Source organism: Lepidothrix coronata, unplaced genomic scaffold, assembly GCF_001604755.1.
Source record: "Lepidothrix coronata isolate B3197 unplaced genomic scaffold, Lepidothrix_coronata-1.0 Scaffold309, whole genome shotgun sequence".
Lineage (NCBI taxonomy): Eukaryota > Metazoa > Chordata > Aves > Passeriformes > Pipridae > Lepidothrix > Lepidothrix coronata.
Genome location: NW_016690489.1, coordinates 512495 through 526808, shown reverse-complemented (window position 1 = coordinate 526808; position 14314 = coordinate 512495). Strand labels below are relative to the sequence as shown.

General features: G+C 40.4%; 1 protein-coding gene across 5 annotated transcripts in view; it reads left to right on the top strand.

The window, feature by feature from the left end:
• The window catches only part of ESRP1 (epithelial splicing regulatory protein 1), a 42274-nt gene that overhangs the window by 13164 nt on the left and 14796 nt on the right, over positions 1 to 14314 (top strand). For 4 of the 5 annotated variants that reach the window (XM_017837767.1, XM_017837766.1, XM_017837769.1 and 1 more), the window contains exons 5-12: positions 4370 to 4468; positions 4571 to 4625; positions 6492 to 6602; positions 6689 to 6821; positions 6905 to 6947; positions 8376 to 8677; positions 10176 to 10394; positions 12326 to 12524. In XM_017837767.1, coding sequence (XP_017693256.1) covers positions 4370 to 4468; positions 4571 to 4625; positions 6492 to 6602; positions 6689 to 6821; positions 6905 to 6947; positions 8376 to 8677; positions 10176 to 10394; positions 12326 to 12524 — 1161 coding nt within the window. The remainder of the gene's footprint in view (positions 1 to 4369; positions 4469 to 4570; positions 4626 to 6491; positions 6603 to 6688; positions 6822 to 6904; positions 6948 to 8375; positions 8678 to 10175; positions 10395 to 12325; positions 12525 to 14314) is intronic. The other variant, XM_017837768.1, reaches the window with a different exon arrangement.

Sequence of the window (14314 nt, the reverse complement as noted above, 5' to 3'; positions counted from 1 at the left end):
TCCTCCAAGAAATTATACATTTCATGTACAAATAGCCACTGATTTCTTTTAATTCAAGGTAAAGCAAGTTTTAGAATGCCATGAAATTTGAGGGACCGAGGAAGAACTGAAACTAGTTGTAACTGCTCAATCTCTGAGTGCTACTGCTGCTTAACTCATTGTCTCATAACAGTTCTTAATGTAGGAGACAGTCTTCTGGCAGAATTTATTTGGAATTGTGTAGGTGTAATGACAGCAGGACAATTATGAGAATTTTCAAGTAACAAAACTTGAGAGAAGTGATCATGTCCCAGCAGAGAAAGGAACTTGGATCTGTTGAAATCTTTTTTTTAATGTGTAAGCATACAAAAGGAGCAGGGTAGTTCTTGCACCCTCTGTACCTCCCATACTTGCTGCACTTCTTGATTTGCAAAGCTTGCTGAGCCAGTTTTCACCCTGTGAGTGCCTTTAGGGTGGAGTGAACAAAGCTCGCATGACTATTCATATTAGGTCTGCAGAAGACTCATCCTTTGCCTCGAGATTGGGTGTGCAGGAGCCATTAAATGGCAAATAGCTCTTGCTTCCTCCAGTGCTTGGTTTGCTCCACTTGTGAACTGGATTTATGAGAATAACTCCTTACTACGAGTATCTGACCATGTTCTGAGTAGGAACACAGGTGCACTTCAGAACAGCCTGCTTAATGTGCTGGATACTGTAGTCCTGAAGCTTGGTTTGTTGAGGGTTTATTGTTTTGTTTTTTTGACCTGGATGGCTTGCAAACAATGATGTGGAGCACAGTTAAAACCGATAGTGCCTAACTCTGGCAATGAAAAGCCCTGAACTGGGCATTGCCTGAGAATCTTGGATATTGCTATTTGTATTTCCTGTGATAGTACTCAGGAACTGGGTAATATCAGATTACCTTTATGCAAAGTATTATTTGAAAAGATATAATCTTCTACCTAAAGAGACTTAAATAAGAAACAGAACAAAGGGGAAAGGATTAATGCAGAGTACAATTGCAATGCTGTTTCATGTCATCTCAGGTTAAGTTAGTTGTTCAGTAAGAAAGGAGTTAAGAGACTGAGAAATGGAAGAGACAGTGGGAAGGAAGAAGTCTTGGAGGGCACTGACAGTAAGTGAAGCTGTGGTGATGAATCTGAGGAAGCTATCTAGAAACTTCTTCCATGTTATAGAGGCCACCATGATGTAGAATATACCTTTCCTCCTGGTCCCTTTAACTTCCTGAGTGTTGCAGGAGGTGGTGCCATAGCTGGACAGCAAGATTAAGTAGTTCCTTGTTTCCCATCCTGCCTTATTTGGGAGTATCATTTGCTTGTTGCTTTGTTAGGAATATACATTTGTATGCTACTGCATATAGTGGCTTTAGACAGCCAGGTCTGGTTTGTAGCACTTCTTTAAATGTGAACTTAGACTATCCACAGCAATTGCCTCTCTTCAATTGCCCAAGAGAGGCATCCTCTAAATCAAAATGTACACAAACGTGTATGATCTCCTATCTCTTCACAGAACCAGGGGTGGGTTTTATAGAGACTGTTCAGTTAATAGAAGTGTTGAGAACTTCTAGTGTTTCTGTCCACAGGAGTCCACCTCTATGGAATCGGTCTTGTTCATTAGAATATGGGTTTTCACTTAAAAGCATGTTAATAATAGTGACTTATGTGCAGAAAACTATCAGTTCTCTTCTCCAATCTTAGCTGAAAGCTTTGCTTTTAACTAATCGGAGGTGAAGGTGTGAGCAATTTCTTACTCCTGCTAATGTTTATGACTTTCTTCCTCCCCTCCCACTGTGTTTATATTAATCTAGAGTTTGGCACAACTGACTATCTGACATCTGGTACCAGCTTGCATTGGCACTAGGGTGTTTTTAGGGACTACAGCTCCTGTGGATCAGTGTCTTCAGAAAACGTTTTCATTGAAGGAAATGAACATGGGGTGGTGGAGTTGTTTGTTTTCCTTGTGTGATAGCCTCTCTTCAAATTCCCAGCCCCTTCTCACTTCTGCATTCCCTCTCTGGCAGCTGATCGCTTGTAGGGATCTTTGGCTCTGCACAAAGGAAATATTGAAATGTCTTTTCAGTTCTGACAGCACAGTCTAACAGCCAAGTGTATGTGTGTGCACATGTGTATGCATGTCCCCTGCTGGAATAGCTATTGAAACTGCTGCCCAATTTCTCTTGATTTTTGACAGAGGAAAGACATTTCTGAAATCTTCATAGAAATGTGTCAGGCAAGACCAGTGTTCGAATACCTGCATGTTCAGCAGCTTGTGTTTCCCTGAACAGACAGTAGAGACTCTGTACAAGCCCAGTGTGGAGCTGTTTGCTGCAGGGGGAAGGATGTTGGGAAAAGGAAGAGAGGCACTCCTCTGCTCTAATACACAAGGTGCCCAGAAACATCTGTGTGGTACTGCTTAGGTACCCTCTCTGCAAGGGAGTCTGTTTGTGGGTTACTTTTCTTTTCAACCCCCTCTTTCCCAGGGACAGGGGGAGGAGGCAATGTCAAGTTTAAAGCTTAGGAAGAGATACTACAATGAAGAAATTTGTTTATTGTCATAAATAGTGTAATCTCTTAAACTGTGTTTTTGAGATTATTCAGGTTTTTTAGCTTGGTTTTTAAGACAACTATTTAATTTTCTCAGTACTTTACCCCAAAGAAGGTACCAGGAGGGAGGATAAAGGCAATGACTAGCGAACTATTTATAGTCAAGCAGTTGGAGGGGAGGAATCACTGATTTAAGTTTGTTTTTTTTTAAACTATGATAATTCACTTCAAATGTTCTAAGACTAAACATCATCCTCTAACCTTCCATACTCTAGTGCACACTTAAAACCAACAAAACCTCAAAATCAAGTTAGCCTCAAGTGTATTGTGTTGGCACAGCAGCTTTCCTTTTGTTGCTGTGGAAGAGGAATGCATTAATTCAGTTGAAATTATTTTTCATCTCACAACAAGACAATTTAAAAAAAAATCTGTTTTGTAGAACCAACTTGCAGTCATCCTGTGAATAATAGGTAAGACTCTTTCACAAAGAAATTTGCACTACCTCACCAGTTGATTAGATGATACGGCAAAGCTTCTGTGAGGTGTTTGTTTCTAACAGGAACTGTTCTGTTCCCTGCACTTCATGTGGGCATCTGCCAACTCAAACTTTGCTCAGCTCTAGGTGGAGAAAGCTTTTTTTTTAAGACAAAACATGCTGTCTTGGACTATGAAGCAACTTTTGAGCACCAAAGTGCAGGCTCGTGAGCATTTGAAATGTGCCTAATGTAGTTTAGGGGGGATGTGGGCAAGTTTTCAGTGTCTTGCATTACTGTACTGCCGTGCCAGCGTGAGTCTGGTTTGAGAAACTTTCACTTTTGCTCTGAAGTCTGGATGCAAAGTGATAAGGCAAGTAAAAAATTGCAAGTCCTATTCCCAGATTTCTTTGTTTCTTATTCTGTTCTTGATTACTTTTTTACCCTACACCCTTCAAAGAAGGGGATGTGAGTGAAAAAGACCTTTTTAAAAATTTGCTTCATGAAGTAGAGTTGCAAGTAATCTTAGTACTGTAACCTGGTGTTGGAGAGGGGCAAATATGATGGAAGAGGGAGACGTACTGTAGTAAACTGTTTGAAGTTGTGTGAAAAAGGGTGGTATATGCAACTTAAATCAGACTCCATTTGTGAACGTGTGGTTTTTATTTGGTCTTTCTATGGCCTGTCTTTCCAGGACAGGGCACTTCCTGCTCTCTATTGCAGTCATTTCCAAAATCCTTCAAATTGAAGAAGATATGGGTTGTGGAACTGGTTTACATCTTGAGAGAACACAAAAGTGGTGGATTCTTACCAGATTATCAAAATGCTTCTGTATGAGAGCGTTGTAAATTCTAATAGGCAAGGTTTAGACAAAGTGCCATTTGTGGGTTTTGTTCAAGTGGTAAGATGCTTATTCTGCTTTAGGATTTACTTATTCAGAAAGTGTGTAGTATATCCTCCTATTTCTGGAGCTTTTAGTTTATTATTTGCTTCTTCTTCTCCAAATCTTTCCCTGGAGATCAAAGATGATGTTAATTAAAGAGGACAGGACTCCAGTCTCTTCCACATGCAGAAGTGTATCTGTCAAACATACATAATTCATGGATTTATTAAATATATGTCCTTATTATGGAGTCTTATGTCTGCAGACACTTCCTGAAATGATCTCACATTCCCGCAGGTGGCAGTAGTTAGAGGACAAGGCAGAGCAGCTAACATGTCTCGGCAGGGAAATGGATTAAATTTTCCCCTGAGAAGTGACTTTCCATCAGGGATAGCATGGAAGTGTGTTTATCTGTCAGGAAGCCAATTAGAAATCTGTTTGGTGATGATTGACTTAACTCTAGCACAAAGATTTAAATCTTGATAAGAACAGTCCAGCATTTCCGTATGGAGCCTCTCAAGTTGAAGACATGGGGAATATTATTTTAAGACTAATATCTGAACCATACAGTAAGTGATTGTGATGAACAAGTTTTCTCTGTTCCTTCTTTGGTTTTTCTACCTGTCCTGTGTGCTGATGAAATAGGAAATAACTTGTGCTGTATTTCACAGATCACCAATTTTCAGATCCAGAAAGAGTGAACTACAAATTTGAAAGTGGGCCTTGGTAAGTACTTTCTCCCTCTTGTTGCTGCACATATTTCAACCCCCACCACTTCCTGTTTAAAGTTACTGTTTAGGTAAGCTGTGCTTGTCTGTATTTCTAATTTTCAAATAGCTGTTACCTTTATTTCTATTTGTCTTGCCACTGCTGTGGGAATCGATTAGATCCTTTAAGTAGCAAAGGGAACACATATTCTATGATCGGATGCAAGCCAGTTTTCTTGTTAGGCTTCAATGTTGCCAATGTTAACTGCTTATAGTTCTGGGTTCTGCTAATAAGTGCTTATAGTGGGTGTTAAGTGTACTGTGCTATTAACAAAGATGTAAGCAGTGTTGCAGAAGTAACCCTATTGGTTACTAAATCTTGCACTCTTCCTGCAATTTGCTCCATAGTTACTGCATACACATCATGATTTTTTTTATGGGGAAGAAACACTTTTGTAAAGATACTGGGCGAGAGGTACTGTGCTACCAGTCAATTGCTTAAGCTGCAATGATTATCTTATTCCCAAATATGTTTTAAAAATAAAACTTTATCTGCTTTTGACTGCTTTGTTGTTTGGTTCGGGTTTTTTAAATGTAACTGTGCTCCTTCGATGTATAAATACAGATTTTTCTCAGTGGTTTGCTGGATACTCCCTCTGCAATATCATAAGAGACTGATGTTAAACTGACTTTATTTATATTCTCATCTTCCACAAATACTTACTTCCCCCTTCCAGATTAAGGATCTGTCATAATGGTAGATGATACTGACACTTCTGAGTCAAAAGAAGCAAGAAAAAAATGCAAAAAGATTGGCAGAAAGTATCCAGAGAGATTAGCTCAGGGATTATGTTCAACATTGTTCTAAGCTTTTTCCTTTTCACTAACAAAATTCTGGGATGAGGTGGAAGATTCTCATCTTATTTGAGATAGTGAGGAGTACAGAATTAAGAGGCAAGGGGAAACAGTTTGGGACAGACAGAAAGGCCACCCAAGAAATTAAAATATGAGTGAGAAACATGGCCCTTCTATAGAAAGGCATACCACAGCCCGTTTTTATGAGGGAGTCCTCTGCTACTGAACAGCACTTCATCTGCTTAATCAATCGCATAGTCTCTTCTGTGCAAAAACCTGTTCTTGCAGTAGCCAGAAAGGCAGCCTTGGGAGCTGTGAGGGTTTTGTTGTAATCCACACTTTTAACGAGTAAGAGAACAAAAGAGACTGCGGTAATGACCAATTAAGCCTGGCTTTCTGTGGCTGAGCTATTCCCATACTAAGCAGCCAATGTAGCCTTTAGCTATATTAGTCCCTAGTAGTATGGTGGTGGCCTGAACAAGCAATGTTACAGCTCAACTCTTGGGGCAGGAGTCCTGTGTGTGCTGAGTACAGCCAAGAACAGATTTGGTCTTGGCTGGTGCCTGGCTCTTAACACACTGTCACAGTACAACTAATAAGCACTAATCTCAGTTACATCTAATTGCTCTGCTTCAATTTCCACCTATCTAGATTAGAATAACAAGTGCTTGATTTTTATACCAGCAACCTTGTTCAGATAATGGAGAAGCACAAATGATGTCAGGAGAGGGAAATAAACTGGGAACATGATCAAAGAGATGACAGGTCAAAGAGAAAATGTGATGAAGCAGAAAAAGGGAACTGGGAAAGGAGCAGCTTAACAAAACAAACTTTCCCTAGGATAGACTTTACCTAGGAGTGGCTTTCAGTTGTGGTGTGGCTTTGGAAGGTGGTGGCACTTGAGCCTCTGCTATCCAGTAGACATGGAGCAGGGACAGAAGCCTGTCCCTGGAACACAAATGGCAAGAAGAGAGGGTGGTGTGTGGCAGATACTACAGGCAAATGTCTCTCCCTGTTTCTGTGCCTGCAGCAGCAAGATGGAACTTGTGGATGACAATGCTGTTATCCGAGCAAGAGGATTGCCATGGCAGTCGTCTGACCAGGACATAGCGAGATTCTTCAAAGGTCTAAATATTGCCAAGTTAGTAGCTAAGACTTTACCTGTACATTTGTAGTGCTTCAGCTGTGGAAGTCAGAGTTTCATCTCTTTTGATTTAAATCTTGCAGGGGAGGTGCTGCACTCTGTCTCAATGCCCAAGGTAGAAGAAATGGGGAGGCTCTTGTGAGGTTCGTAAGTGAAGAGCATAGAGATCTAGCACTACAAAGGCACAAACATCACATGGGGAATCGATACATTGAGGTGTGTGACGCTGGCTTTGAAATCCTCTTCTCAAAAGGAGTGCGAATTGCATGCCAATCACATGTTCTCTTTTCTTCCTTTAGGTATACAAGGCAACAGGTGAAGACTTCCTTAAAATTGCAGGAGGTAATTTTTAGAGGACGAAAAGGGATCACTAACTTTTGACTTTAAACTGCTCCCACTGAATGTGACTTTTCATTTTCTGTCTTCGAACAAGTCAGCTCGTGTATTGATTACTATGTACTCTGCTAGCAGAAGTCAAAGATGTTCCATAGTTTGTCCACCTTTCTCTTCCACATTCTTGCTATTTTCAAGCAGCCTGTCAAAGCAGGATTTGATTGGGCAAAGTGATCTTCTATACAAACTTAATTTTTTTAGGTCATCGTAACTGTGGGGATCTAAATGTTATTGACTACTGAAAAAATGAAACCAGAGTAGTTTTTCGAAGCAATATGACTGCTGTTGCTGTGGAGATTTGCACATAAAACCAAACAGATATCACACTGTAAATACAAGAGATTTGTGGGACCAACTTTGTTCAAATCAAATCTTTGCCTCAAACATAATGGAGAGGATTTAGGGGAAATGCTTATTGAAGGGGAATATTGAAATATTTGCTGATAATTGAAAGGCAGCACAATTTGCTCTACAAACTACCCCTTGGTCTCTTTTCATCTCCTTTATGTCTGAAAGTGTATAGAATTTGAATTAAGATCCAATAAGCTGTTGTATCTACAATAGTACCTTAAGGTCCTTGTTGGTCCCTTACAGAGATTTGTTCTGGGGATTGTAAGTGACTAACTGGATATCTGAGTTTGAGGTGTTAGTGTTGGAAAGGCTGTTAAGCTGTCAACTAAATAGCTCCCCGATAGGCTTGGTAACAGTTATACTAGCCAAAGTAAAGGCATTGCACACTGATGTTGGTGAACAACAGTGCACGTCTGGTGCAACCGAACCTCACAGCACAGGAGCTGTAAGTGAAAGGACTGAATTAAGATGTGAAGTTGGTTATCAGCTACCTTTTGGATAGGGTAGTGTTTTGAGTATCACTGGGCTTCTCGTAAAAGTACTGAAAGTAGAATTGGCAGACTTTGACAGTTCTATCAGGATAGGATGAAATTCCTGAGCTGTTTTCAACATGCCCTTCCAACTTTCCTTCCCAGCACGATTATCTAGATACTTAATTGCTATATATTTTGGCTTTAGTGCATGCTGAAGGTATTCCAAATTTAGAAAGGTGAAGTGCACAGTAGCACAGGTACTGGTTACACTAGATATTCTTTCCTTGGACTTTGAACACTGCAAGTACTTATTTTCCTTTTGAATAAGGAGAAATATCCTCTAAGTGATGGAGTAACATTATTATACTTTAATGGGAGGTGTCTTCTACAATATATCTACTTTATCAGAGGGACATCTTTCCTGGCTTTTGAGGCAAATACTGTTCTACCTGCTCAAAAACTGTCTGTGGGCAGGACTCAGCTATGCCAGACTTGCTCATGATTTTATGTGGTTGCCTGGACTTAAGTGCTTCTGTACTTTTTCTTGTTAAAGGCACTTCCAACGAGGTTGCACAGTTCTTGTCAAAAGAAAATCAAGTGATTGTCAGGATGCGAGGTCTTCCTTTCAATGTAACAACGGAAGAAGTGCTGACTTTCTTTGGCCAGCACTGCCCTGTAACAGGAGGGAAGGAGGGAGTCCTGTTTGTCACATACCCTGACAGTAGGCCGACAGGGGATGCCTTTGTCTTGTTTGCTTGTGAGGAATACGCACAAAATGCACTGAAAAAGCATAAGGACTTGCTGGGGAAAAGGTACATTGAACTCTTCAGGAGCACTGCAGCAGAAGTTCAGCAGGTGGGTGCAAACTTTGCAAACATTGGCTTCTTGTTATCCAAACTTCCACACTGGCAGCAGTGAAAGCAAATACTAGTTGGCCATGACTTGACAGCTCCTTTTATCTTCTCTCACTCTTCACCCTTGCTGGAATGAGTACTGTCTGAATTTCTATGAGACTCTGCTTCCTCAAAATGTAAGACTATGGTATATGGATGTTCTCAATCATATATACAAACCCTTGGGGTTTTGGCTTCCAGTAGCCTTGCAGAAAGTTGATGTGAGTCTAGTGCTTTACACTACAGGTACTGAATTTTACAAAGTCCAATGATAGTCTATTCAGAAGGAGTGTTAGCAACAAATCTTGATCTAAAAGACTTCTCTTTAATCACTGACATAGAAAAGCAGAGTTTTTTGATGTAGTTGTCCTCTTCAGAGCAATGTGTCTGAAGAGTCTTACAAATTGCCTCTGAGGGCAGATCTCTGCCATCTTCTGCCAGCATAGGCTACCTAGCAGAGGGTGGCATGACTTTGTGAAACTGGACCTGAAGAGTCTGGTGTTAGCAGAGTTTGCTGCACTATTAATTGCAGTTATGCTGTTAGGGAAAGGAAGTAGGGCTGAGAGGATTGTTTAAGTCTCCAAAGACTTGTAGAGCTTCAGTTGAGGCCATTAACTTCTAAATGTGATTCTAAAACGTGTCATCTCTGGTGAAAATTATAGCCATGTCATTGTAACCAAGAAATGATGGAGCTCTGTCCTCCCAAATATGTAGAGATTTCAGTGTCATGTTTAAAAGGTGCCACTAATGATAAGGCAGAGCTGCAACACTCACTCTTGTCATTGTATTTTTCTCAAGTGCTCTCATATATTTCTTTTAGTAAAACCTTCTGGTAGCTGTATAAATGCAAATAAATCTTTATCTTGCTTAGAGTTCAAGAGTAATGATTGAATATTCAGAGAACTCTTCACCAGACAGGGTTTTTACTGTTAAAATTATTAATAAGAAATCTCAAAGAATGACTGTCACAGATACTGTGATTCAGCAATGCCACCTGTTACTTCAATGGACTATTGCATCCCAAATCGGGTGTTTGGTAGTGAAATAGGCTTCTAGTTCCCAGATTCTCCTGAAGTTTTGCAGAGGAGATGTTTTTGGATAAAAATGTCACCATGACTCTGTAGATGGTAGAATGTCTTAGGATACTTTCACAATAAAAATACTGTAGAAATACTGCAGAAATGCAGGTTTCATGTTCTAAGATCTCTTCTGAGAGTTACATTCACAGTTCAAGTAAATTCTCAAAACCAAAATTGTTTTTCAGGAAAAAACATTGATTTTAAAACATTTGAATTCTAAGCGCTGCTGTTGTGGTTTAAGTTCAGAATCTAGCTCACTTGTTTCTTAAAATTCTGCAATGAAAACAGTGAGTGAAAACAAATGGCACTAGGCTTATGTTCTGTCCCTCTGAAGAATGAGTAAGGAGGCTTCCTGTAACCTCTCTGTTTTTGTTTGCGCAGGTGCTGAACAGGTACTCTTCCACACCTCTCATTCCTCTTCCAACACCTCCTATTCTTCCAGTATTACCTCAACAATTTGTGCCTCCCACAAACATCAGAGACTGCATACGTTTGCGTGGTCTTCCCTATGCTGCTACCATAGAGGACATCCTGGAGTTCTTGGGAGAGTTTTCTACAGATATTCGGACCCATGGAGTTCACATGGTACTGAACCACCAGGTTGGTAGGCAACGTATTTCTAGACATCTGCCAAATGCTTGTATATGTGAAAACAGTCCTTCTGAGGATATCAGTAGGGAAGCACCTTTGGGATTGGCACTAATGGTATTAGTGGGCCTCCAGCTCTCCTCTAAAGGTGTACTGGCAATAAATGATTTGAACTCTGCTGTGTAAGCTGCTGCATTTGCTGTAGACCCATGTGCTGAAAGCTAAGCCACAGTCTTGGAGGGGTTGGTGCTCTCTGAGCAGCAGCTGTGATCCTGCACTGTAGGAGGCTTGAACTGAAGTCTTGCTCAACAGCATGCATGATTCCTCTTGTACCAGCCAAAGAGTGCCTTCCAAACAGAAGTGTGGGCAATGTTAGTTCTCAAAGGAGTGGTTTGCCCCTGCCTTGCTGAACAATGTGCATCAGGTACGTTTGAGGACAAATAGGACTGCAGCCTTCTAGGGACAGTGTTTCCTATGACATAAGCCAGAAGCTGAAGCTTTGGGTTTCCTGCGCTGTGTTTCTCTCTTTAAACAGTCACAGCTAAGAACCAAGATTTAACAGCTCATTGAAGTGTGAAACGCCACTGTTTTCTGGAAGAAGTTTCTACCAGAACTTTTTAGACAAAGGATTGTGCATTCTCATGATCTTTATCTTTGTACTCTTGTGACTAGGAGGAGGAGTTGGCAGCTCCTTTCGCTCTGTGGAGATGCTCTGAGTGGTTCAACTGATAACTGATTAAACTGATTATTGTGTTATAAAAATGGTGGTTCTAAAGTTCTTGCAGCTTAGTCTTAGTGTCATCCAAAACTACAAAATACTTCCTTGTCCCAGAGTAGAGCTTATGTATTTTGGGAATATGGGGGAGGAGAAGGGACTATAGTTATTTCAGTACCTCTTTATCTAAGGAGATTCTTGTGTCTGTGAGGACTTGACCTAGTCAAGGCTGAAAAACAATAACGAATGTGCACTGCTGGGATAGGCTAAGAAATGATGCAGATGTTAAAGAACAAATAATGATTTACAGAAGTATCAGTCCTTGCCAGCGGTAACGAAAGAACCTGGATGAAGAAATTGGTGTGTGCCTATAGTCTCAAGGGCTGTTTGCAACCCTTGCCCTTCCCAAAGCTGTCAGCAATTTTTTTCCCCCCATACTGCTTTTACCTGATTAGATTTGTATCCTTCTCCATGCACCTGCTATTTCTGGTTTAACCCTCTAATCACGAATGACTGTACAAAAGATGGTGATAAAGTTGTTCTTCCCTCCAAAACAAGAAGAACTGGCCCAGAACTTAAGTTACAGCTGGCTTCAGATTTCTACCTCTGCTTTTGGCTACTTCAAGTCAGCAACTGCATGTGGCTAAAATGACTCTTCCCAGTGGTGTATCCCACTCATTTACAGCTACATATGTAAAGTACTGTTTTGTTTTCCTCTGCAAAAAGCTCATACCAAGCCTTAGGCTAGTTAGTACCCTTATAAAACATCCCAACCCATACTGGTCTTCACAAGATTAAATTTTTTAAAAAAAATCATTTAACATTTGGCATTTGACTGTATTTATCTTTGGATTTTCAAAGTCATAGGTAATAAGCGGGGATTAGATCTTCCAATTCTGCATTCTTACTGAATTGTTAAGGGCAGGTTTCAAAGCGCCAAAGTACCATAGGAATCATTTTTTTTTTTTTTAAACATAGAAGCAACATGGCTCAAGTTACAGTGTAGCTTAATCAAAACAGGTGAATAAATACAATCAAGTTACCACAAGTGGGAAAAACCTTGGAGAGAACTTAAACATGCTGATGGGTCTCAGGTTGACTGACTGTACTTAACTTCAGAAATAAATATATTAATGACTGAAGAGATGGCTTTTAACAGCACAAATTATTGCTGTGCTGCTCCTTCATGGGAGCTCTAGAAACATTTTTTTGTCTGCCTTGTTTATAGGGGCGTCCGTCAGGAGATGCTTTTATTCAGATGAAATCTGCAGATCGAGCTTTCCTGGCTGCACAGAAGTGTCATAAGAAGACTATGAAGGACAGATATGTTGAAGTCTTTCAATGTTCTGCTGAGGAGATGAACTTTGTATTAATGGGGGGCACTTTAAATCGAAATGGCTTGTCCCCACCACCATGTAAGTTACCATGTAAGTTTTGCTTGGGTCTTGTCAATACTCTACACTGTGTGCGGGTAGGTGTTGGAGCTGCTCTGTTGACTCTGATTCTGGTTCCTGGAAAGAATTGTCAGATGGGGGTATTAAAATGAGGTCTTTTTGTCTTAAATCTTCAGCAGCTTGCAATCATTATTTTTCCCTTTGGTTGTGAATTATTATGACTGGAGAACTACTTTTGCTCTTCCATTGGCAATTTTTCCCTCCCCTCTGTGAAACTTAACGTTGTTGGGGTGAGTGGTGATTCTGAAAAGTAATTTGTAAGCCCTGCTGAGACCTTAAAGAATTGTTTCCCATTTAAACTGGTTTACATTTATGTTTTTCATCATGGTGAACATGCCAAGTAAAAGCCCTTCCCCTTTTACTTGCAAAATTTAACTTATGAATAGGCAATACTCCCCTTTGGGACTTAATCACGAGTGTTCTGCCTTTTGAACCACTACTGACTAAACGCTTCCTTTCATAGAATCAGCTGGGTTGGAGGGGACCTCTGAGATCATCAAGTCCAACCCTTGATCCACTACCACCATGGTTACTAGACCATGGCACTAAGTGCCACATCCAGTCTCCTTTTTATTGTTTGTACAGAATTGAGGTTCCCGATGTTGGGAGTAAAATACACTGGCTTTGCCCTCAGAAAATTGCAGAAACTGTATTTCCTTTTAAATTTTGCTTCTCAGAACTACTAGGATGAACATGGACTTTGGGCCATGTTTGGGAGAAATGCTTTAAGAGCTTTAAGGGCTAACTTACTAAGCATATGTGCCACATACATCTGAGCCTAAGGGAAAAATAATACTTTGCTTCCAAAATCATAAATGGCAAGGTAGTCAAGTAGGAGCTTTCTCTTTCTCTTTATGCAAATGTATTATTGTTGTTGGACTTTTTAAGAAATGTCCTCTAAACCCTAGTCAGAGCTGCTAATATGGCAGCAAACTTCTTGGGAGTGGCTTCTTGTGGAGTACGAGTAGACCTTCAGCTAATCCTTTAGAGATTTTTTGTTTTTCCCAATGAAAGTATCCTGAGCAGGGATCAGCAGTATGTAGTCCTATGTGTGACAGCTGTTCCAGACAGGGGTTGGAATGTTCTGAGCTCCTAGGACAGGTTCTTGGGCAGAGTCCCAAACTTCAGAAACACTTAGGTGGCAGTGTTCCCATTTCCAACTACGAATGCTTGTGATGTATTCCTCAGATAAGGGTTTTTGGCTCTATCACTGCCCCATTTCACAATATTTGCTGACTGTCTTTTTAACTCTGAATAGCAAAAATAAAGGCTTACTTTATTTAAAGCTTTTATATGTTCACCTTTATGACACTGGAGAGGAGAAGAGGGAAACAAAAGAAGAGAATAGCAAAGGAGGAGGGTGAGCTCTCATCAGTGAGAATTCATTTAGGGCCTTACATCTTGTTGCAACACCACAAAGTGCACTTTGGCTTTATTTTAAAACTTGATATTAACACTTGAAGCTGCAAAGCTGTGACTCTGCTCGGTCTGCTGTGGATTAATTGAAGACAGATGTTTGAGGGATGGAGAATATCTGGATGAAAGTGTCCTCTCTCCTGGAGGATGTTAGATCTTTATCATGGAAGTTTCTTTCTTACAGTGGAGAAGTCTCATACTTCTTGATTACAGACTTCATTAAAATCTAAGCCTGAACAAAAAAAATTGGCCTCCTCCTCAGAAAGATACCCTGTTTTCAGAGCAAGAGGTGGCTTTTAGTGTATTCCTGACTTTGCTTTTTGACTGGGGGGTGGACACAACATTTA